This window comes from Uloborus diversus, chromosome 2 (assembly GCF_026930045.1).
Source record: "Uloborus diversus isolate 005 chromosome 2, Udiv.v.3.1, whole genome shotgun sequence".
NCBI classification, from domain to species: domain Eukaryota; kingdom Metazoa; phylum Arthropoda; class Arachnida; order Araneae; family Uloboridae; genus Uloborus; species Uloborus diversus.
This window is the reverse complement of record NC_072732.1, coordinates 14,096,038-14,121,754: the sequence shown is the minus strand read 5'-3', so window position 1 is coordinate 14,121,754 and position 25,717 is coordinate 14,096,038. Positions and strand designations below refer to the sequence as shown.

The following is a 25,717-nucleotide window of genomic DNA, read 5'->3' as shown; positions in this document are numbered from 1 at the left end:
ATTAAAACGGTCAAATTTTAATGACTAATCCGTACCGAAGTCTGTTTTCACGGGGAAAATATCCTGCTGAATAGCTATTTTGTCACCCTTCTTTGGAGAAATCGTAACGAAGTCCTCTAATGCAATGCTCAAATGTACAGATCTAAAATAATAAAATATGCATGTTATTTCAATGGAGGGAAATATATTTTGGCCTTTGACTTTTCATGTATATTCAATGGTGTTCCCATAGGATATACTCTATATATGCCGTATACTCTCAAACATTTTTTAGACATATAGCATATACCCTCAAGCTTCAAAAACTTTCATATTATGGCACATTATGTATATCGCATACACATATTGTGCGTATTGGATTATTGAGAGTATACCCTCAGAAAAATTGATGGGAACATCACTGTGTATATTACTTCTTAGAGGAAATTTAACAGCTTTAAGGGGACGCGGTACCAAACATCAAAAAATTGTTTATATAATTTTTAACTCAAAACTTTTTATGATTTTATGTTATTTAATACAATAAAACAATTTAGCAAAAAAAGCCGTGTTAATTCATTATTTAATATAAAATTTAAAATTTTTTTTAAAAAAGCTATCTCTTTCTACAATTTTTGTCGTATCGAATCCATTCTTTTTTTAAAACACTATTCAAACACTTTTACATAAAACTAGGTATTTTTTAAAATATCAGAGCTATAGAAAAATATTTATGATTTTTTTTATACAGTATGTCTAAAAAATTGGTAAAAATCTCTTATTTTAAAGTTTGATTTAAAAAAAAAAACTGTTTCACTTAGAATTTCAAAAATACCCAATTATGTGAGGCAAATACTTATAAACATGTGCAAAAAATTTCAAATTGCTATCTTAAATACAAAAAAAGCCTTTGCACTTTAAATACACCAAAATGTGTAAAAATTAGAAGCTGAGAAAAACGCATTTAAAGTTTTCAATGGATGTGAACTACAGGAGGAAATTTAAAGGGATCACAGCAGACATGATGTTACGAAATCGGTTATAACTTTTTTCCCTTTTAACATTTCAGAATAAGATTTAGAACATACAAAGAAAACAGTTGAAGGATCATTTTAAGACTAAAATTTAAAAATCGACAATTTAAAGAAAATTTCATATTTTTTCGGTACTGCATCCCCTTAAACACTTAACAAAAGCTAATATTGGATGCAAATTCTAGCACTTTTTGAATTAAAAATTCACTTTAAAGAAAAGATTAAAAAGTTAGAAGATCTGAAGAAAAATCATAAAAAGTGGTCTATAATGACAAATTGCCTCCAAAAAAAACACAAACAGATATTTCATAATGTTTTTCTATGCTTAAATAAGCTAATTTATTATTCATAATAATTTTGTTTGAATTTTTTTGCTCAATCTTCAAAAATTTATTTATGCTTTCTTTTAAACATGAGTATAAATTGAATACACTAGTCTAGAATTTCTGATCACTGCCCTGGTCTAACTGCCTCCCCCCCCCTCCGATTTCAACTTATGTAATGTTTCTTGCTGTGCAACTTTTCTCAAAGAAAAAAAATCTTTAGGGGAACCTTTCAAAAAATTTGCACCATAAATGATCTTTCAGACGTACAAGAAATTAACACTAACTAAAAAGATTGCGTAAAGCAAATTTTATTCATCACAAAATTATAAATTTAAAAACCTGCTGAAAACATAACCAAATTCATATTTTATTTCCATAACAGAAAAATCAGGATCATTCCTCTTAAAATTGAACTAATTGTAAATAATAAGAAAAATTTTAGAACAATTTATAAGCAGAAATCAAAAAATATTGTCAAAACCTCAAAAGCCAGGAAAAATGTAAAACAAAGTATTCCCCACAGTTTATAGAGAATTCAGTGTAACAGGCATCTGAAATATTCTTGCTCTGAAAGATCTAGTTGCCATTGTTTACAGTTGCCAGGAGTTCGTCGGACCCTTCTAATAAATAATTAATATCAATTCAGTTTTATTTTATCACATGATTTTGTATCACATAGACGACAGATGAATAAACTGACTTTAAAAAGTGGGCAGTTTTATTATGAACATAAATACACATAAGGCAGTAATAAACATCATGAAGCTGATCGATTCAATATGCACCACGTATATCTTTTAATAATTATAAATACAAAAAACATCTTCACACAGTAACAATTTCAATAAATGATGAAAAAAAAAGGCAAAAGAAAACACGAAACAGATGATGATATATATACAGAGCATGAATAGGTTTACACTTGCCCCAGTCAAGCTAAAAAATAAACCATCACTGAAATGTTAATAACTTAAATGTAAACTTGTTCACTAGCCAGACTGTCTGCAAAAGGCTGCACCAAGGAACTAGTAGTGAAGTAGAAGATCAATCCAAAAGTAATCGAAATTGGAAGGGCAGGAAGGGCTTTCTTGAATATGGCCAAAAGTAATAAAGTTAAGCATAAGCCCTAAAATATTATAAATACACAAATAAGTAAAATAAAGGGCACTGAAAATGTTCACTTTTACAATATTTATAATAAAACAAATCCATAATACAATAATAGTAAAATTACATTCAGCATAACAGAATGTAGAATGCTTAACACAAAACTAAAAATAAGGTTCTCAAATAAACATGTTAGCTGAGTCCTATGTCTTAAGGTCATAACAACACAGAAAAAGGAAGAAGTCGGAAAAGAGATGAGAAATATGAGAAACACACATTCCGGTCAAATTTAAAGTTAATTATAAAATGACTGCATTTCTACAACATTATAACAGCTGCCAGCTATAAATACAACTGTATGTTCTAGATTCAATTGTCAGTCCTAAATATATACAGTAAACTCCCGATTATCCGCGGAATAGGGTGGCACAGTAACCGAGGATAAGCGAAACCGCGGATAATCCGAATAATAGGTAAAAAACGATACTTAGTGTATGCAATAGATAAAAATATTAATGACACTCACACATTCATTCAAGTTATAACTAAACACATTGCTACATTGCATCTACCAACATTTAATATAAAAAAAATGCATGTAAAATCTAAAAGCGAGAGCGACAACACAATCACAAATTTAAAAAATATATATGAAAGGACCCGCGGATAATCCGAGCCGCGGATAACCTGACCGCCGATAATCGGGAGTTTACTGTATATATATACAATTAAAAACGTTGTGTTATGTTAGAAACAAATATTGAAACACTGACGTTTTTTGATGTGACTGACGCACTTATTCTACATTAATCATCGTTATGTTGTGCGAACTGCTGGCAGCAGGACAATGTGGTGCGATCTATTGGCAGCATTTTTAACGTTTTTTAAAAACTTGGCTTTTTTTACTTGAAAGAATAAAAAAAGACTATTTGCCGCACCAGCAATTTTTTTGCTTTTTTTCTTGTATGCGCTGCGGCGCTTATTCCCGGAAATACGGGACTTATGTATTTTTAAATATTCAAATAATAATTCGGCAAACTTACTTTTGCTGCTAGGAGTGTGGCAGGGGGAAAGCAATATTCATAAAACTTGAAAAAATAAGTGTATGAGACTATAGTTTTATACAAGTCATCTAATAATATTTTACCTTCAGCTTTTATGACTTCTATAGCCAATTTGTAAATATCATCTTTATAAATAAATAAATAAATTATATATATATATATATATATATATATATATATATATATATATATACAATATTTATCAGGGGCGGCATTTCAGCGTTTCATTTGGGGGGTCAAGTTTCTTAAATATATATTACCACAGTGTGGTCCCAAACACAAATTAGCTAACAGGAAGTGGTCATAAAATCGGTTTAATATAAATAAAAAATTTAGTGTTTAGAAACAATTAAAATTTTGATTAACTTTCTAATAAGTTATCATACAAAAGATCTCGATATTAATGTTTTTATACCTTTTGGAAAAGTTTTAATGCATGATTTTTTAAATTCGGAAGAGCACAGAATCGTGTTACTAATCAGTGACCAGTGTCCTGCTGTTTTGCCAGTACAGTAAAATAGAAAAGATGGTGAAAAAGCTCATGCCTTTTAGCATATATGACTTCGTTTGAATTTTTTGCCCATTATGCTTCGAAAATAATTCTCTAATCTCCTGAAACATAAAAAAAATCTTTCCCCACTGGCTTAACTGATAGGAATAGTTAAAAAATAATTGAAGTAACAAAGTTATGTATGAGAACATTTTTTATATCTTGCTCTTCAAAATCACCCAGGCAACTTCAAAAATTGTGACGGGATTAATTTTTCATCATTGAATAATCTAATCTCGTCGGCGCGCTCAGCTTCAATGAGATGTCATCTGCCTTCAGCTCTGTTATTCACTATTCCAGAATGATGCGTCCATAACAAGGACCAAACTGCAGTCTCTGGATGTGATAACCAGTCTGTTGGCATATTGCTTGTAATTTTTCTTGCCTCATGCTAAAAATTTTACTCATAATTGAAACATTTTATTTTTCGTTTTCAAAATCCAATCCAGATAATATAGAGCCAACCATACAGAAAAATAATTATCATCAAATATTGTGTCAATTTCATTCGAAACTGAATCTATTACCTTATACAAAATATTAAAACATCAATGTTTGACTTGACATCATCATGTGGATTTTTTTTCGCCTTTTTAAAATTGGCTCGGAGGAAGAATTTTTTTGAAAATTTTCACGCTTGATTGAAATATATATCTATATGTAAAATCTTATTTTCAGTTTCAATTGTAGATTGAAGTATGGTAGTATGGTGCACAGATCAATTGTTAGATTGAACTGTGGCTTGAATAGTCCAAAAACTAAGGGTTGCAGATTGAAGATGTTTTGATAGAGTAAAGCATTTTTCAAAAACTTTCCTCAATACAAACAAATTGAATAAGAATTCTAACGAAGTCATACATGCTAAAGGAAATGAGCTTTTTCACCATCGAAAGAATTGTTTTGCAATAATTCTTCCAGTCGTCAAATCAGTGCTTTGAAGTTATATGATTTTAACTCTTGAAGACCAACTTGTGTCACTCCGAGATTGCATAATTATAGAGCCCCAAAAAAGGTATTTGTTGATATGTTTTTTTTAATTCAATAATCACATGCATTTTTAATAAGGTTCTATGAAAACATATAATGCATTGAGCAGCTGAAACGTGTTTCTAGCAGAAGAAAGCGATGAACACTCATTAAATAAATATACACTTAAAAAATAAGCGTAAAAGTGAATGTAAAATATCAAGGAATTTTCTTCTGAAAACCATGCAGCGACACCACTTTGCACGAGCCTCTCATATTGACATACCATCATTACACTGGGCACACAAGTAGGAAATATTTAGCCTATATGAGGTAAAATTAACCATGGTTCTCTATCAATTTTCTATGTTCAGAAAAGGCCGGAAAATATTTCATGAATTTCTAAGTCATCATCCAAATGACGAAAAACACTTTTTCTAGTCAGGGAATGTGTCGAGTTTCATCAAATAGTTACTGAGAACCAGCGAGACTTTTTTTCAATGAACATGGATTTCCGACTTACATAAATTGAATTCACCCATTTTCTATCATTCTGCTTAAAAGATTTAGGGGTGCATCCGCCCCCTCTTGACCCCCCTATTTGCCGCCCCTGATATATATATATATATATATATATATATATATATATATATATATATATATATACAAAATTACCACATTAAAATAGACCTACTAAATTTTAACAAAAACGTTAGATGTTAACATTTCTTTCCTTTCAGTCTTCCTCAAACTGTTCAATTTAATGAATGATTGCATGTCTATCTTAGCTTCAATGCCCTTTTCATGCTCAATGATGTTTTTCTTTTTCAGGCAAATGTTTTTCTTCAACAAATACTATATTTCTTCCAAATAAAATTACTTTTCAAACAACAGCATAAGCTTTTTCTCTTAAACTTCAAATTTTATGAACTTCAATAATCAATCGATAAATTACATCTTTACAAAAATTAAATGGCAAAATATACAAAATTACTACATTCCATTTCTTAATTAAAAAAAGAAGAAAATGTTTAATTCAACAGTGAAATATGCTAAAGCTCAATGTGTTTATTTTTCTTTCTCAACTGCGAGCGACGTAGTTTTTTCTTCTCTCTCATGATGAAGTTTCAACAGTTGTCAATCGAAGTATTTTAAGTTACTGTCATAGAGGAAGATTATGTAGTCTTGAACTAAAAAAGAAGGAGTTTTGAAGGAGTTAAAACCAAAATGAAGGAGTTTGAAGGGCCCTTCAAAAAATTTCCTAAATGAAGGAGTATTGGAGGAGTTTTGAAGGAGTTAAAACCAAAATGAAGGAGTTTGAAGGGCCCTTCAAAAAATTTCCTAAATGAAGGTGTATTGGAGGAGTTTTGAAGGAGCGTAAGAAACCTGGATGCTTGACTTCCAAACAGTAATGAATTTGTTTTACAATGTTACTATCTTAGTTTTACATAAACAGTATTATTATTTCCAGAAATGCAAATAGAGTCAACTTGTTCTAATTCACAATGCTTAGCATTTCATAGATTATAGAAGCTTTTTTTTTTTTTTTTTTTTGTAACAATATGAATTAAAAGGTAAAAAGTAATCTTTGAATGTAGACTTTGTTCAATAGCAATAGGTTAACCTAAAATAATAAAAATGATACCACTGATTAAACAACTAATTTAACTAAAAAAAAATGCTCTCTACTAGCATTTTCATACATTAACAAATATCTAGCAATAAAAAGGTAAGATAATTGAAATTGGGAACTTCACATTTTTTTTAAAAACTATATCTTTAATGATAAAACTATCTCACATTAGTTTCTTTTACTAATATTTAAACACAACACTAAGTCTTCATTCTCGCTTTTATAAATTTTTGTGTTACTAAAGAAACAAAACACACACATACATACAAATACAAGAAAGTAGTCTAAAATAGAATTCTAAGCTCGAAAAGGCTAAGAAACATTGCCTTAGAAACAGTTGATTCTCAAGATGTCCAAAAAGTATAGAATACTACATGAGAGTCTAACTTAGTATACATTCATTTATTTAAATCTTTGAAACTACTTCTTTTCAGCATATAGAACATCTTTAGGAATGTAACAAAGACAAAACAGCTATAAATAGTACCATTTATGAGGGCAATTAAATAATAAAATTTACGGTTAAAAAAATGAACTAAGAAGTGCAATAAGTCAAATTAGAATTTAAAAGGAACTAAAAGTCTTTAAATGAAAAGTGTTTTATAAAAATCACAATGTAACATCAAATTTATCCTCTGTAGTATGAGAAACAGAAACATGTCATTCGAAGGAAGGAGCGTCAATATACTTAACATTTTGAGAGAAAAAAAAGCGGCAGAAATACTTACAATTAAAATTGCAACAAAGCAAGCAAGAGTTGTATTCCAATCACCATAAGAAGATGCTTTACCCACCAGCACACTGTAAAATATGAAATCTCCAAGACCTAACTTTACACCTCCTGGAATAAGTATTCAAAATTGGAAAATCTATTATGAATTTAAAATTACCAAAAATATTATTGATAGTAGAAACCAACAGTATTAAAAACCTAAATAGAATATGGTGTTACAAAGCAATGTTCGATGGGTGAAAATGCATTCAGAATCTTACAAAGAGAAGAAAAAGTTTGGGAAATATTTTCTAGTATGGTTGCCACAGGAAAAATACAAAAAAAAAAAAAAAAAAAAAAAAAGAAAAAAAGTAGCTAAAGTAGCCTAAAACTTTTAAAACAGTGGCAAATAAATAAATAAATAAATAAATAAATATATAAATAAAAATAAATGAATAAATAAAATAAAAAGAGCCAGAGAAATTAAAAAAGTTTCAAAAAAGTAGCATTTATATGATTAATTAAATAAATTTTGTAGTCAAAAATAACCTAGTTGAAAAAAAAAAGTTACCTGATAGATGTAAAGACAAAAAGAAAAATGCCACAATTTATTCAAAAAAAGGAGTTTTTTTTTAAAATTATTTAAACTAATTCCATTCAAATAATGTTATGTTAGCTCACCGAACAGTTTAGTTTATTTTTATATTATTTAAGCTTTATACTACTGTCTATTAAAACCTGAACTATTTTAATGTGAATAGAAGGAAAAATCAACCAAAAAAAAAAAAAAAAAAAAGGATATTGTCAAGAAAATACTGCAAATTGCTATTTCAAGTATGCAATAGAGCCCATTTATCAGTGAAAAAAAAAAAAAAAAACTAAGGTCTTCTGTTGCAATAACTAGATTCTCTGTTGAAAAACTTTAGACCTCTAAAAGTACAGCAGTACTTTTGAAGAGTACTGATTAAGTACTTTTGTCAGCAACTTGATTTATCAATTAATTTTGTCTGCTAGTTTTCTGACAGAAACTAAAGACAGCTGGTTCTGACAGAAACCAAAGACAGCTAGTTCCTTTGTAAACTTTTATGTTTTGGTCCACTTTCTTTTGTTTTAACTTTTCTTCATTTTCTTTTTTAACTTAAGTAACTCTTTTTTATTTCCCTCTGAGCTATATAAATCATCAAAGTAAAAAGCAAACTTTTGGCATACATTCTTGCAGCAGTTGCACCTCATCAATGCAAAATTGCTTAAGTTTATAACACTTTACATGAAATTCTCAATTGGTTCCAATCATAGGCGGATTTAGGCCGAAATATTTGGGGATACAAGAATAACAGGGATCTGGAGAGGGGGGGGGGGTGTTATTCCCGGAATAATAAGGCAGTGGCAAAATCAGAAAATAATTTTAGGGCGGGACACACTTTTAGGTCTAAAAACGTGATGTAAACCATATTTAGTAAGATTAGGGGGTGGGCAATTCTTAACATTTTAAACTGCAGAAAAAGTCTTAAATGAAAATCGATATTAGAAGCAATGGGTGAATCCAGCTACTGGGTTAGAATGGGATTGGCGCCCCAGAAAAAAATTGAAATAGTAGTTTTGAAAACACAGTTTTAGTTCTTGGTGATATTTTAGGGGCAAGAAAGGTATGTGTGGCTCCAAAGCTATTTTTAGAAATTTTAGTCTTATAAATGTGATTATAGTCCATATTTATAGTTTGGGTTAGCAATGAGACTCATTGACTGTCTCCAATCGATTTTTCGAAAAGCAGATAGAACTACGTACCCCCCTCCCCCATGATCCCCTCTACCTCTTTAACTTTTCATGATTGAAGTTCCAAAAATACTACGGAGGACAATTTTTGATGCTGTTACCGGACGAGGTGTTCTGGAGCTCTCCCCTGGAAAATTTTCGAAATTGAAGTCCTAAAAATGAACTTCTTCTGCAATACTCCATGGTATTAAAAAAAAGGATTCCCCCACTTAAATATTTCGAAATAGTAGTTTTCAAAACCAAAATATTAACACTCTTTGATGATAGTAGAGAAAGGGGGTTGGAGGTCCTTTTTCAAATATTTTCCAAAATTAGTCTTAAACACATGAGTGTAAGACCATATTTGGTAACATTAAGGACACTGCAGTTTTTCAAAACTGAAGCTCCAAAAACGCAATTTTAAACGATTTGTGATGTATTTAGGTGGTTAGATTAGGTGATTATCTTCCTTGGTCATTTTGCGAAAGTTAAGCTAAAGAAACAAAATATTTGAGGTACTCTGTAATAACTTTGACTGGAGAAAGGGCTTTGGAGAAGAAAAAATTTGAGGACTAATAGAAAAAATGAAAACGAAATAGAAAAAAAGAAAAAAAAAGGAGGGGGAGATATGAAAGAAAGAGGATTGTGCGAGGAGGGGGGAGGAGACACACAATTCGCCGCCAATAATCTGAAGCTGTTGAAAAATTTAAATGTCAATATTTCTTTTTGAAAGAAATTAAGATTTTTTCCCAACATTCTTTTTTTCCCCCATAAATTGAGTTTTCAATTTATGGGGAAACTTACTTCTCTTCAATAATAAAGATTTTTTTTTAAACATCTACTTGGCATTTTGTGGGGAGGGTCACCAGGATTGTGTCCCCTCCCCCTAGATGGACCACTGCAGCAAAATGTGAGGGAGTCCTCCTTCAAAAATTTTTGAAAATTTACCTTAAAAATGTTGGTTTTTGGTTGATTTCGGTGTAGATATTATTGATAAAGTTTCTTGCAATAGCCATGTTTTTTTTTTGGACTTCATTAGCCATTGTTGTTTCAAAATAGAAGAATTGGTACTGATATACGAATAAATATCCAATTACAGAACATGCAATTATTCTATACAATAACATAGCACTGAACAATAAATTGTTTGAGAAGTTTCTTTATTTGCATGAAATCATTTATTTATTTATTATTTTTTTTTCTAAATGGATAAAATTACTTTAATTCTTAATACAGTCGACGCTCATTATAACGACCACACATTATAAAGACCGTCCCATTATAACGACCAGTGGTAAAAGTCCCAACTTTGTTCCTATGAACTCTATGTTAATTTGCTTTCATTGTAACGACATTTTTGTATCGTCTAATCCAATACAGCGACCGAATTCAGCGGACGCTATTTCTGGTGTTCTTTCCAATAAACAAATTTGTAGCTTGAAATGACTTTGATTATTGCTTACGGACATCTGCCTGAAGTTTTCCATGTCAAATCGAACTTTGAGAGGGGTGGAGGGATTACCATTTACCACTGCTAGCACAGAAAAAATAATGGGAGGAAAAATCGAGAAATTTCCAGATTCCCAAGAAAAGGGAGTTGACAGATGTGTTGGTAGTTTGGTGTTTGAATCTAGTGGTTTTTAAAATTTGGGGTTCTCGAGGGACTTTTAAATGCTTCTTTGAAAAGCAAGAACAACACAATTTATCACCTATATCTGAAACAGAAAATAATGTTTCGTAAAAATCACTTCTGTCAAAAAGGCAAACATCTGTCTGGTTTTATCTTCAGAAAATGTTGTGGTAGTAGTAGTAGTAGCAGATTTGCAAGTGTGTAACCTTTTCCTCCCTATATTTTCTACTTTAAAATTTGTTTAATATTCTGTCATAATATTTTGCACACGATTTTTCTAAAAAATTCCTATGATAAAAATAATTTGGGCATTTAACTGGAATGTTTGAAAAAGTACCATTTTTTTCGGAACAGCGGGGCATGCATGATGACCGTGTATATTTTTTTAAATTATACCTCTTATAACGACCACTCGTTATAAAGACCTTTTTCTCTGGGACGGAGATGGTCGTTATATCGAGCGTCGACTGTATGAGCAGTTTGTTTTTCTTGCACTAGCGACATGTGGTGATATACTGGATTCAAGTAAATTTACTAGTAATAGCAGCTATAAATCCCCCCCCCCCCCAACTGCATTTCTGAGCGAAATATACTAAACTATTTTTTTTTTAAAAACCCAACCAAAAATTTTGGGGGTGCAGCGCACCCCCTGGCACCCATGTAAGTCCACCTATGGTTTCAATTGAGTTAGCAATCAATTTAATAATAATTTATCAAGTAAAATAAAATCTGGTTTACACGAAATAATTATCATAGTCAAGTGATTTTCGCTTTAATGAGATTCAATTGTATTATCATTAAAAAAAAAATTCTATTTATGTGAATGCAAAATTTTAAACAAAGACTACGAAATTGAACTGGATTAGTCAGAGTATTTCAACGTCATTTTTTGATACCTAAGAGAGCTACTGTAAACTAAAGACGTTACAGTTATGATTTTGCATGAAACACGAAATTTGAGTTGAACTTACTTTCCTCTTCTTCGTGAGCCTCACTCTGAGGAGGCATCATGTGGTTCCTGTCCCCACCAGGGGGCCACCCGGAAGCTCTCCTGATCCTCTCCGAGGAATGGTTGCTTCCGTTGCCATCAAAAGGTTCATTTTCTTCTGGAGGCTCATCCCCCTGAGCAGATGCAATGTCTCCTACACAAAAGAAAGTTAAAGATGTCACGCAAGGGGTTTACAGGGTTCATACTCTATTTGGATGAAAAAATTCCATGACTTTTCCAGACTTTTTCATGATTTCATGAAAATTTTCATGACCTTGTTACACGAAGAGAGTAGTACTATTTAATATCAAACTTGCGATTTTTTTTTTTTTTTTTTGGAAATGAGCATTAGCAAAACTTCTATGTGAATGCCACTGCCTGATTGAAAAAATATCAGTGTACACCTAAAAAACTGAATAATTCTTACCTGTTTTCATCATATAAATTTAAGTTAAAACTACAGTGAATGATGCTTAAATGTCGACTATTTTTTTTAAACAGGCAGAATGATAATGATAGGGGTAAAGGTTGAATGAATCATTACTAAGTTTCAATAAATTTGCTTCAAAAGTTGTCTTTTAATGTCAACTTGACAATTTTTTCGTTCTTTAAAATAAAGCCACATTCTTTAGTAAATTCATGTTTCTAAACCAGATATTTATTTAAAAAAAATAACAATGAAAACATTTCATAGTAAATAAATCTTTTGATTTAAATGTACTTGTTTACTTATTTGTACATTTTCAAATGCATATAAATTAATAGGTTCAGAAATTCCAGAACATGTTTGAATAATGACACTGAATGTACCAGTGGGTCGCATGTATTAGTTTTGCGGCCGTATATTGGGCACTACTGTTTTTGAGTATTAGAATTCCTCTATTTCTATATTCTATCGCCTGACTAAAAATTGTCCAAAACTTCAACAAATTGAAAACTCTGATACATTTTAAAATAAAGATTCAGGAGTGATGGAAACGAACTTGGATGCAATGTTTTTTGAGATCGTTCAATTTTCCAGTTTAAATAGCTTTCATGGTGCAATACTAAATCACTCAATATTTCTAATGCTTTTTTTAGCTACTGTTACTTTTTTCCCAGAACATTTTTCCATGACTGAAAATAAATTTCCATGACTTAGACTGAAAATTTCAATTTTCCATGACTTTTCCAGGTCTGAAATTTGCTTATTTTTTTCCATGACTTTCCAGGATTTCCATGACCCGTACGAACCCTGGGTTTAGATGGGGAGGGAAAAGAATATTAAAATGTAATACAGCAAAAGAGGAAGAAAAAAAACAAAAACTCTGGTTTTAATCCCATTTTAAGGATGGTATTGGTTGACATGTTCAGTCACTTCAACACAGAATACAAAACTGCTTGCTGTTTTCCAGGATTTTTAAAGTTTCACAATGATCTGCCAACTAATACATCATGGTACATGACATGGATACTGAATAGTTTCTAAACCCCATTTCTTTCTTTTTATTAATAGTTTTTTACAAAATACAATTAGTTTATCTGCCAAATCAAAATGTATGTTCTTACATTTTTTTCAAGCTTTAGATATCAAATGCAGATTTGTGTGTGAAGTTTTCTGTTCTCTACTATAGTACTTAGAGTAATGAGTCTTTTATTTTACGTACATTAGTTTTCTTTAAATATTTATGAAAATATTATGAAAGCATATGCTCTCCTTATTTTCTTGAGCAGAATAGTAGTTAGATATTACCTTGATTGGTTGCATTTGCATTTTCTCCAGAATTTCGTCTGTTTCTAACGGTGTGGTCAGTGTCACTCATGTTAACAATCCAAGCCATCGCAGCTAAAAAGTAAAATATTTTTTAAATTTGCAGTTACATCCCTGGTTTATTTATGTATCAGTTGTACCTGCATGATACTATCAATGTTAAGAGTTCAGAATAGGTCGCTTGCAGAAACCTTCCAGAAAAATTTAAGATCATCCAAAAAGAAAAAAAAAATGCGTATTTTATAAATTTAATTCAAATATGCACAAAAATATTTCTGCCACAGCAGTGGCAAAAAGAAGTCGCCACATTGAATTTAAAATCAAAGTTTTTTAAAAAAAGGTGACTTTTATTTAGTAGTTTTACTAAGCACAAAACCTGCTGTTTAAAAATAAACCAAATAAAATGAATATAATTGAAAAAAAAAAAAAAAAAACTCGCTACAGTTTATATTCAAATCTCAAAGTATTTTAATACATGTTTACATTGGAAAATGGCCAAAATAGTGTAGAACATTGTGGTGTCGTGTCAATATTAGGAATCTACAATTTTGGAAACAAAGATATTGTTTAGAAATGTCACTACTTTGGTAAACCATTATTTTGTTTATAAATTTTTTTTCATAATTTTACCAAAATAAAACAATCAATAGTGTCAGAAGGTAGAAGCAAAAACCAGATTATTACAGGTAAATTGTATTATCATAAGGCGATTAACAATAATTAAAAAAAAAACCTATCTGTGTCAACATTAGGATCAAGTATGTTTGTTTTATATTGGTTACTCACATGAATAAATGAGAGCTGGAAATATTGGCTCATTTCTTTCTTGCGCAGTTTCAACCAATATTCTCAAAGGTCCTTTTGGGCAAAGCACAGCAATCAAATCTGAAACATGTACATAAAGTGTTTAAAAATTAGTTTCTAAAAAGGAAATTAAACGAGAAGCTTTCTATTATGTATGATAGCATAGGATCAAGGCTTAATTTGCACTGAAATTCATGGGAGCTCGGGTCCTACATTTCTTTTCAAAAATAAACAAATTTGTGCATATTTTGCTGGAATTCAGACTATTTATGTACAAAATAAATAAGATATGGAAACCTTTGAGCTCCTAGATTTCTTTTGTCAGAAATCAAGCCCTGCATAGGATTCAATTGATAGCAATCTATTAACTAATTTATTCAACTGAAGAAAAGATGTGAAGTAGATTCATAAGTGAAGAAAATAATTCCTGACCATAAAATAGATTATTATATTTCCTGAGCACATTTTTTTTTTGCTACATACATATCTATAAAAAGACATTTTATTAATAATAAATTATGAAATAATATTACAATTAATTGCTTAAATTATTAAGGGGAAAATATAATAAATGTCTCACTTTTTTTTTCTTTTCAAAATAGTTGCAACAATAATGTACTATCAACATAGTAAAACAACTTTATTGCAACAAAAAGAAAATATTTCAAATATTTTTATCAAAGCAGTAAAACAAGGAACGCAATTTAAATCAAAGGAAGATAATTCTCATTCCAAAGATTCACTTATTTTAATGCTCTTACTTGAGCTGCATCAGAGTTAAAATATAGAATATTACAAGGCTAAAATGCTTTTTAGGCATGCAAGAATATTCCAAACCCTAAAAATTTAAACAAAGAGAACATGAGCTTGGACTTAACATATTTTACTTTTCTCCGGATAGACTATCTTTTGATAGACTATTTTTATTTGAGCAGACAATCAATACAAACTGAGATAGCAGTTCACTCAATGATATAGCTCAAAGACTTGAGCAAATGAAAGTACTAATTGGATTGACCTTAGATTCACTAATAAAAATGTCAGTATACACCAACTAATATCAGATGTAAATACAAGGCTCATAGCAAGTGGAAAAAAATATGTAGGAGTTTAACAGGAAAAATATAGGAGTTAGATAGCAAAATATATAGGAGTTTGGTAGCAAAATATATAGGATTTTAAAAGGAAAAATATAGGAGTTTGACAACAACAATAAACAAAACAATAGGAATTTCAAAAACGTATAGCATCTGGTATGTTTGGAGCCCTAAAAAAATATAAAAAACAGAGAGCCAGTATCAATACAATTCCAGAATTCATGAAGTCATAGCAATGAAAAGAATCACAGTGAGAGCAAATGAATGTTTGTACCCATGGTTACTTATATTAATCCTGTTCGTTTAAGACAACTTTGATTCAACTAAGCAAAATTGTGTGTGCGTGTTTTTTTCTTCTTTTCTTTTAAAACGTGGAGTTCACCATACAATTTCAGAGAACTTTATTAAATTTTTGGTCAAACGTGATATCATAAGAAGTATACTGCCAAATTATCCATTCTCTGATTATTTAAAGAATGTTTTCCTAAAACAGTATGAAAAAGCAATTAAAAAATTCAGATTTTAGCTTACGTACTTCGGAAAATACATCTCTTATTGATTGCTAAAACCAGGTAATAATTAATTTGGACATTCTTTTTTCAATGTCATAAATCTACCCATAGTTCTCAATATTGGTACGTCATTGCTTCAATGCTAACACTAACGATGAAAAGTTAAAAAGTTCGTTCAATTCCATTTTTCTCTCGTTTCACTGGTTTTGTTGGACATATCATGAGAAAATCATTACAAAAAGTGTGCAACACTCTGCCTCCCCATCGTTTTACTATTTACAGAAAAAGAAACTAATTTTTCTAAACAAAGGCAAAGAAAAAAAGACTGTGCTAATGCATCATGTTTTTGAGAAATGGTCAGTCTCATAGGCCTGATTCATTTAAGCGGCAAGTTTGATTCAAATATTCTGCAATTTTTTAATGTTAAAACTGGATTTCATTTCACTTTTGAGGAATTGATTCATTAAAGTAACTGATTCAATTACCCTTCGCGCTCACTGTAACGGCATTATCCATAACATACAGTTAATGTGTGTATTTATATATGCACACATGAATAAAGGGTGAATTTTACCTAATCTGCCAAACGAAAGGGGGTGTTAGAGACGAGAGCCTAAGTGGAGCATAGATCCATCTATTATCCTCTCCAATTTAACTATAACGTAGTAGATATAAAAAAATGAGCCAAAAAAAAAAAACAAATTTCTGATAAGAACGAATTCTGAAATCTTTGGAAAATCTAAGCAGAAAATTAGTACAAATTTGAAAAAAGCAGACAAAATCCTATAAAATGACACTTTTTTCACTGAGATAGTTACATTTTTTAGCAAGCTGCAAACTTCGAAACATTTGAAGTACCCAAATTTGAATTGGTACCAAAATCTGTATGTAGCATTTTTAAAAACAATCGTTTGAGCTACAGCCGGTCATTTGAACTACATGTAAGAGTATATGTGACAAAATTAAAAGCTTTCAAAACCTTTACTGCAGTACACTTAAGTTAACATGTTATACTATTAAAATTACAAAGTAAACTCACTGAAAAAAAAAGGAATTAATTGAAAACAAGTTTAAAGTTGCCAAGTAAAATCATCTATTTTGTATATTTAATAAAAATAATCAAACAGAAGTTTAGTACAAATGCCAACATTAAAGATGTAAGAAAGTACAGTGCAGGGGAGAAAGAAGAAAAATTGATCAAAAGTTTTTGCATTTTTGGGTAGAATTTAACACCTGATGAAGAAAATATAGGAGTTAGTGAGAAAATATAGGAAATATAGGTGAATATCTGACAAATTGTGAAAATATAGGAAATATAGGAGGACTATGAGCCCTGTAAATACTACTTTCCTACATAATGAAATTGATCGATCAAACATAAAATTTTTTCTAAAAAATAAAAATACAAAGAAAGCAATTTACCCCAAACAGATATAACACCTAAGACAACCCAGGCTGTCCAATTAGGTAGGTACTTAATAAAGACCAAAGCCATCAATGCAGAAACTAGGATCAGATAAGCTTGTTGAAGAATGAGCGGTCCTTTCCAGTGAATACAAACCATTCCCACCACACCAAAGTTCCACATGATTATGGATACTGTGATGTAATCCATTGGAATGTTATATGCTCTCAATACTTCCCTGGAATAAAGCACTGAAAATTATATTCTTAGTAAAATACAAATTGACATTTTTTTCATTCACTTCAAAATATTTTATTTCATAACACTGGATTAAAAGTTTTATTTCTTACAAGCAGGGCAAAATATTTAATATAATAGAACAGGGGTTCCGAAAGTGGGTGTGCAGGGGGGAGGGGTGCTGTAAAATACCCATGGTATCAATGTATATATCTAATAGAGATGGGTACCATGAAAAAATTTTAATTCTTCAAAGGGTGCTGCAAATCAGAAAGGTTTGGAAAACCCTGCAACCTGCAATAGAATGCATAATTACTTAATTAACACTTTGTTTTCAACATTTGAATGTATGAAAACTGGCAAAATGAATTAAAATAACATGAAAACAGGAGCAAGGAGAAGGGACGAAAAAATGATACTGAAATGTTTTACACATGTTCAAGAAAAGTAAAATATGAATGAATATGAATCTTGTAAGGCCTTTTACTTGTTGAAATAGAATAGTAAATGTATAACTTATAGATAAGAGCATTAATGATACAATTTATGTTTATAACATGATTCTTCAAAAAATCTCAGAGCATAAAGGTAATATTCAGTAATGTACCGCCCTATAGCCAGGGCTAAGGCTTACCTGCCTTGCCTTCAATATTCGAGTTGAACCGAACCATTGTTTCGGTCACTCGTCTGGTCAGTGCTAATTCTGCATTAACTACCAGTTTGTTTGGCACTCTTGGCTTCCTTAAGAGGTTTTCCACCTCCGGCTCAGTCACTCCTATGCCGGGCTGATGAGTGCTAATAAGCACGAAATTGCAGTCCTCAGCTGGAATTGACTGAGCTGGCTGTGTATTTTATGTATTAAAGGTAAAGTCTCAATTTCCTGTGTGCATCCATCAATAAGGCATTTGAAAAAAGAAAAAAATTGGAACAATGAATTATGACATCATTACTCTGAAGACAGAATCAGTAACTTAGAAAGCACTTTGATTTATTTATTTTTTTCATGTTACTCATTAACACAGAAAGTAAAATAAAAGTTTTTTGGAAAGTTTAAATAACTTTTAATTTATTTAAAGACTAGTGGTACCCGCACGGCTTTGCCCGTAATAGAAAAATTAAAAGGTCTTTTGGTTCGCCTGTATATTTACAAATAATGTATGGTGAATTTTCTCGCCAATTGGCTTGTACCCATGTTACGGTTCCACGTTATGATAATTTCGTATCTCGTCAATTGGCTTGTGCCCATGTTACGGTTCCACATTATGATAATTTCATAATTTACTCGTCCATCTTATGATATTTCTGTTCTTAAAATTGGAATAGAAAAATAAACACATCGAATTTTCGAAAAATCGCTTCGAGGTGCACACCCCCATGCTACAAACTAACTTTGTGCCCACTTTCATGAAAATCGGCCGAACGGTCTAGGCGCTATGCGCGTCACAGACATCCTCCGGACAGAGAGACTTTCAGCTTTATTATTAGTAAAGATAAATCCCCAATTTAGAAAAAAAAAAAAATTTTTTTACAATTGTTGTTGTTGTTGTGTCTAATACGTGCAGAGTGCGAAAGTGCACTATACATCAGAATGGGGGTGCCATTGCCTCCGAAGAGGTTGGACTTCTGCCTGTTTGGACTGCGGGAGGTATTTTATTTCCCTCCTACCACCCGCAGGGTCTTTTACACAATTCATTTTAATGAATAAGTAATTAAAGGCTCGAGAGGCATACATCATAAAGTACTAATTTAATGGCAATGAAATTTGAAATAGTATACATAGAAACACAAACATAATGTATTTTTATTTTGTTAATTTTTACTTTCTTCTATATCTAATATATAGAAGAAAGTATCGGATTCGTGCAAATTTTCGAATTTCGAATTTTGACGGATTCGAACGTTTTGAGGTGTGCTGAGTCCATTTCGACCATTTTTGGAAAATGTGTCTGTCTGTCTGTGTGTGTGTATGTGTGTCACGTCTGTGTGTGACCAGTTTTTTGTGGCCGCTCTACAACAAAAACTACCGCATGAAATCGAACAAAATTTAGTACACATATGTGCCCCTATGTGAACTTGTGCCCATTAGTTTTTGGCGCGAATTCCTCGAAGGGGGGTGGAGCAATGGGACGTTTTTCGAGTTACGCGTGCTTGCTATTCCTCAGGAAGTAACTGGCGGAATCAAACAAAATTTGGTCCATATGTTGGTATTAACAGGAACAGGTGCTGATTCAATTTTGGTGTCAATAACTCAAACGGGGGTTGAGCTATAGAACCTTTTTTTGTCGTCAATTGTGACTGCTGTATCTCAAGAAATAATGAACGGAATGAAAGAAAAATTTATCGGCAAGTAGCCCTTAGTGGGTATAAGAACTGATTTTATTTTTGTGTCAACAGCTAAAAAGGGGGGTAGCGCAATCACCCGTTCTTTTTTTCCATTTTGAGTGCCCTATCTCAAGAAGTAATGCTACGTTCTGGTTGAAATTTGGAATATATGTGAATCCATATGTAAACAGGCTTTGGTTCAATTTTGACGCCGATCGCTCCAAGAGGTGTTGATTTTTTTTTTTTTTGAATAAAAATATTTTTATTAATGCAACAATAAGAAAGATAAATCGTAATAGATTGTCGCCTGCGTATTTCCCGTGATTTTAATTGCATGGAAATGATCGGAAATATTATCTCAATGATTGAAAATTTTTAACTGTTGCCATCTTATGTTTGTTAACAAATAAAATATTTGTAATTAATTCAAGCAAGTCTTTTAAAATAACTTTCAATTTTCGCTCTTTGCTTTGCTTTTGCAATCATTCAGACATTGGGAGGGTCGTCAAGTTTTTGCATGTGTAATTTTGTTTTTGTTGGGAATATTGCTTCCTCGTCAAGCATGGGGAGGGATCAGAAAAAAAAAAAAAGAAAAATACAGAAGAAAGTTTTGTGATGGCCACAACATACTAGTTTAAACATATTTCTTATAGCTCATATGCTTTAGTTATTCTTGATGTTTATGTGTATTATGTACTTTTTATACCTGCTTTTTGTTAACTTGAATGTTTAGATATCCTTATGGAACAGGGTTCGTACTCAATTTCAGAAATAAAATGAAGGAGTTTTGAAGGAGTAAAATGAGATTTGGGAGTGAACAGGTGGAGAAACCTGGCAACGTGTCGTACCGCCTGGAGGAAGCAGACGGAGAAAGCCTTGGCCTGCACCAGGCTGTTGTGCTGATGAAGAAGAAGAAGAAGAAAATGAGATTTCGAAGGAGTACTAATGGGCTAACCCTAAGTGATGCTACTTTGTGTTTTCAATATATTTGACTCCCTTCAGCTTTGTCACTAAGTGTCACACTTCACCTTACTACTCCTCTTGTCACATTATTATAATAACTAAGTGATGTCACTTTTTGTTACCCTCTCTGTTCCCCTTGTCACAATTTCATGAATCCGTTTCCCCCTCAAGGCTTAACATCACTTGTGGATGTGGATGACCCTTTTTACAATGTCGTAACTGCAATTTACTAAACAATTGTTTTTTTAACGCAATCACTTAATATAGTACCTCTACTTATGTATCTTTAAATATTTTTAAAAAAAATAAAGAAACTGACTTTTGCTGCTGAGAGTTTTGGTAGAGGGAAAAGCAATCATAAAACTTGAAAAAATAGACGAGCATCATTTAAGCATGTTTTACTTCACTTATGAAATTTCTTAGTCATCTAATAATATTTTCACCTTAAGGGTTCTAAGGACCCTTAACCTTCAAAATGTTCGATTTTCTGGAAAAAATATATATTATGGCTAATTGAATTCTGAACAATTTGATACCTTATTTATTACCATACGCAAAAAACTTTCCAAGTTATCGAAAAAATGCGTATACTTTCCCTATAGAGATTTATGTTAAGAGCAACTGTTTAAGCCTCTTTTTCTCAGGTTGCGTTTTCTCAGGTTTCTCGTTTTGCGTGCATGATATCTCACAAAGTTTCTTATATATTTCCGTAAAACTTTTTGTGCATGCTTGTCTGGTTTAGTTTTATGATCTGAACCTAAATTTATTTATTTTTTAAAAATTATGTAATTTATTTTTGAAATTTTACAAGTTAATATCAAAATTTTCCAAAATTTTGGGGGAAAATATTTTTTTATTTTAATATTAACTTTTATTTTTAGTTAAAATTTAGGTTCAGATCATAAAAATAAACCAGACAAACATGCATAAAAATTCTTACGGAAATACATAAGAAACTTTCTAAGATATCATGCGCGTAAAACGAGAAATCGGCACTTGAGAAAAAAAGGCTTAAACAACTGCTGTAAACATAAATCTCTACGGGGAAAGTTTATGCATTTTCGCGATAACTTGAAAAGTTTTTTGCATATGGTAATAAATAAGGTATCAAATTGTTCAGAATTAAATTAGCCATAACATATATTTTTTCCAGAAAATTGAAAATTTTGAAGGTTAAGGGTCCTTAGACCCCTTAAACTTTTATGACTTCTGTAATTAATTTGTAAATCACATCTTTATGAAAAATATAAATATACGAAATTACTAAATCAAAATCATCCTTATACCTTTGTCCTTGTGACGATGTTAAGTTGTTGATCGAAGTATTTTATGTTACTGTCATGAGGAAAATTATGTAGCCTTGAACTAAAAAAAGAAGGAGTTTTGAATGAGTTAGAACAAAAATGAAGGAGTTTGAAGGGCCCTTGCAAAAAATTTCCTGAAAGAAGGAGTATTGGAGGAGTTTTGAAGTAGCGTACGAACCCTGTAGAAATAAAGTTCATTAAGATCATGCTTTTTTTTTCTGAAATTCTTTGTATGTGTATGGTATCCCTTTATGAACTGATTTATACAGATTTCAGTACATACACAATATTAAAAGTTCTCATTCCAAAAGGATTTTCCTTCATTCCGAACCATAACATTTTCTTACTAAGTATGTCTGCTCACACTGAGTTTTCTTTTTCAGACTTAATGTTTGTACTTCTTATAAGTTTGTTTTCAATCTAAACGGGAAAAAAAAAACCTCATTAATTTCCTAACACATTAAGTCCTCAATTACTTTTAAGTATGCAACTTATAAAATTTTATCAGAAAACTGAATTGTTCATGCAATAAATAAAACTTTACTACGTTTTCAGTTTCCTACAAAACAATTATTTCTTAAATTTTGAGACTTTATCATTTATTTAGTTTCCTTCTTTGGAACTTTTTTTCCCCAGTTCCTTGGTAAACTTCTCAAACTGTTTTCACTCAACACAGAACTTCATTTAAGCAAACTTTGGTCAGAAATATATACATATTTGCATCAAATTCTTGTGTACCTCCCAAATATGCAAACCCACTAGAAATGTTCGAGTTAATAATAACTAAGAAAAATGCATGAAACAACATCACACTAGATTCCTAATCTTACCCTAAGTATATATAAGCAAACAGGAATAGCAGCATCAATGATGAAACAATCAGCCATCCATGAATAACCTGAAAAATAAGTAAAAGTCTAAGAGTACATTTTCTCATTCAATAAATTTCAAGATTCTAAAATCAGTTTCTAGAAAAATTAAACCACAAATGAGGTAGTAAGAAGCAAAGGGATGCCAATGGCAAAATTAAAAATTTGGAGATAACCAGTATAAATAGTAGGAAAACCTGTCCTCTGTCTTGGGGAAAGAGATAGTACTATAGCCCTGGTAGGTGCTGCTGTACAGCACGATTTAAAAAAAAAACAATGAAAGCCTACCTAGGACGTAATCTTTATATGCGTTTTACTCAAAACTTGAAAATGTCCACTTACATCCCTTTTCTTCTCACTGCCTCAAATATATATTATCAGCAAATTAAATAAATTAAAAAAAAAAAAAAAACAGTTGTACTCTTTTTAAAAACAACACCAACAATGTTTTCAGACAACTACAAAAATAGTTGTTTTTCGATACTCATTCATATTCAAAGTTCTCAAAATATGATTAAGAAAACGAGCTGATGTGCGCATCACATGATTTCCTTTTACTCCAAATTAATGTCATTTCCCCATTATTGGCAATTTTAATGTTATTCAATAGTTTACTCTCTAAATATCACCAACAGTGGCTAAATTAAAACCAGATTTTAAAAGAAAAACCACCAAATTTGTCGCCAAGTTGGTGCTTTCCTTTTACGAAAAAGGATGTATTGTACTTGCGAAATTTTTTTCACTCAATCGACCTTAATTTCCATTTTGCTCGTCCCGAATGAATGTTGAGTTTTTCTACCCGGCCACACCAGTGTTTAAGCTGGGTTCAAAAGTTCTTTAGCATAAAAGCTAAAATTGAGGGGAAAATGTTAGCAAAATGCTAAAATGTTACACATTCTCATATATTTATATATGCCTCAGTGTGTTTCATCTCCAGTTCAAAATAAAATTCATATTTCATCTGTGACATCTTTGAAGAAATAAGTACAACAGCTATTTTTTTAAAACATAAAATAAAAAAAGAAAACATGATTGGTGTTTAGAACGTTGCAGTTCCCTCCTCCTAATAAAGCAGTTTTTGGGGGGGATATAATGCTGGATAAGACTAATAGTTATTGAACTTAATTGTTGTTTTAACATCTTAGCTAAGATTTAAAAAAGATTAAGTTGATTATCCCCATGCACGCTTCCTCTCTAGGATCATGCATTTCTTCTTTATTTAAAAAACTAATTTATTATTTTATTTGAGCAAAAAAGCGAAAATGCATTGCTTTATTTTTGCAATTCAGATAGTGTTTTCGCATTATGCGAAAAATGCGACCGTAGCGGAAACCCTGGGCCACACAAGCATATATACCTAAGAATGTGTAGACACCCGAAATATCTGTTTTTGACGATTTCCGAGTTAATTACAACGAATTTTCTCGTGACGTCTGTATGTACGTATGTATGTCGCATAACTCAAGAAAGGTATGTCCTAGAAAGTTGAAATTTGGTACGTAGACTCCTAGTGGGGTCCAGTTGTGCATCTCCCCTTTTGTTTGCATTCGAATGTTTCAAAAGGGTTCTTTTACACCTTTTTGGGGGAAAATCATTGTTCATTTCCGTGCAAACTCAAGCGGTGTTATAATTTGGCGGACACTCGGAGATAAATCGCCAGGCTTTTAGTCGCCAACCTGGCATTTTTTTTTAAAATCTGGTTTCAATCTGGCCACTGTTGGTGATATTTAGGAAGTTTACAATTGAATCACATTAAAATTGCCAATAATAGGGAAATAACATTAAATTGGTGTAAAAGGAAGTCATGTGATGCACACTAGTGATGTGCTGGATCGTTTAAAAAGAAGATCCGCGGATACCGATCCGGATCATTAGTGGCAAGATCCGCGGATACCAGGGTTGGCCAAATTGGACCCAATTGGGTTGGACCCAATGGTTTTTTTTGAAAAAACCCATTATTTAGCCCACTTTTGGGTTTTTTTTAAATTTTCTGAGAAGTTTTTTAAAAATTTATTTAAATACTTTCACAATTTAAACTTCTTTTTTATTTGTTCTTCACCACAGACAATGAACATAAAAAATGAATTTTGAACTTTAATAGTATTTCTTAACTCTTAATGGCATTAAAAAAAATACTGCAATAATTTTAAACAAATGTATTATTTAACTTTTTTTTTAACTGGTCAATAAATAACTCAAATTATCTTGACCAAATCCTGTCACGTCTGATTTTCTCAATATTTGTAGATTGTACAGAGGAAACTAATCTAATTAAAAGGCTTTCATGTGAATAATTTTCTGCTAACCAACACGTCACAAATCTCGAATAAACACAAGGTATGTTTTTTAGAAATAAACAGATTTTTCAAACGGTCGACAGAAAACAGAACAGGTACACTATTTTCATTATCTTACGAAAAAGTTTAATATTTCTTACTCTGTACAAAGAAATAGAAAAACAGGCGACATAAAATTCAAAGAAATGCCTTGATTAAGCTGGAATGTAGCAAAAAGGGATTTAAACTACTTGAGGTTCTAAAGTAGTTTTGCATAACAAAATGAAATACAATAAAGTAAAATGCAAAAAAAAAAATGTAGTAATTAAAAACGAACAATAGATTTTATCACTCGAGAAGTAACTTTGCCTAAACTGTTGATAATAATGAAAATTAAAAAATCTGAAACTTCACCATTCTTGGGTTTTTTCATCTTT

At 31.2% G+C, this 25,717-nt stretch overlaps 1 protein-coding gene across 2 annotated transcripts in view; it reads right to left on the bottom strand.

The window, feature by feature from the left end:
- Positions 1 to 1,625: 1,625 nt before the first annotated feature.
- The window catches only part of LOC129216872 (presenilin-1-like), a 41,881-nt gene continuing 17,789 nt past the window's right edge, over positions 1,626 to 25,717 (bottom strand). For both annotated transcript variants that reach the window (XM_054851087.1, XM_054851088.1), the window contains exons 6-12: positions 22,966 to 23,033; positions 17,327 to 17,547; positions 14,278 to 14,376; positions 13,474 to 13,566; positions 11,725 to 11,895; positions 7,388 to 7,500; positions 1,626 to 2,465 (exon numbers count right to left, since the gene is read on the bottom strand). In XM_054851087.1, the coding sequence (XP_054707062.1) occupies positions 2,310 to 2,465; positions 7,388 to 7,500; positions 11,725 to 11,895; positions 13,474 to 13,566; positions 14,278 to 14,376; positions 17,327 to 17,547; positions 22,966 to 23,033 (921 nt within the window). In that variant the 3' untranslated portion in view covers positions 1,626 to 2,309. The remainder of the gene's footprint in view (positions 2,466 to 7,387; positions 7,501 to 11,724; positions 11,896 to 13,473; positions 13,567 to 14,277; positions 14,377 to 17,326; positions 17,548 to 22,965; positions 23,034 to 25,717) is intronic.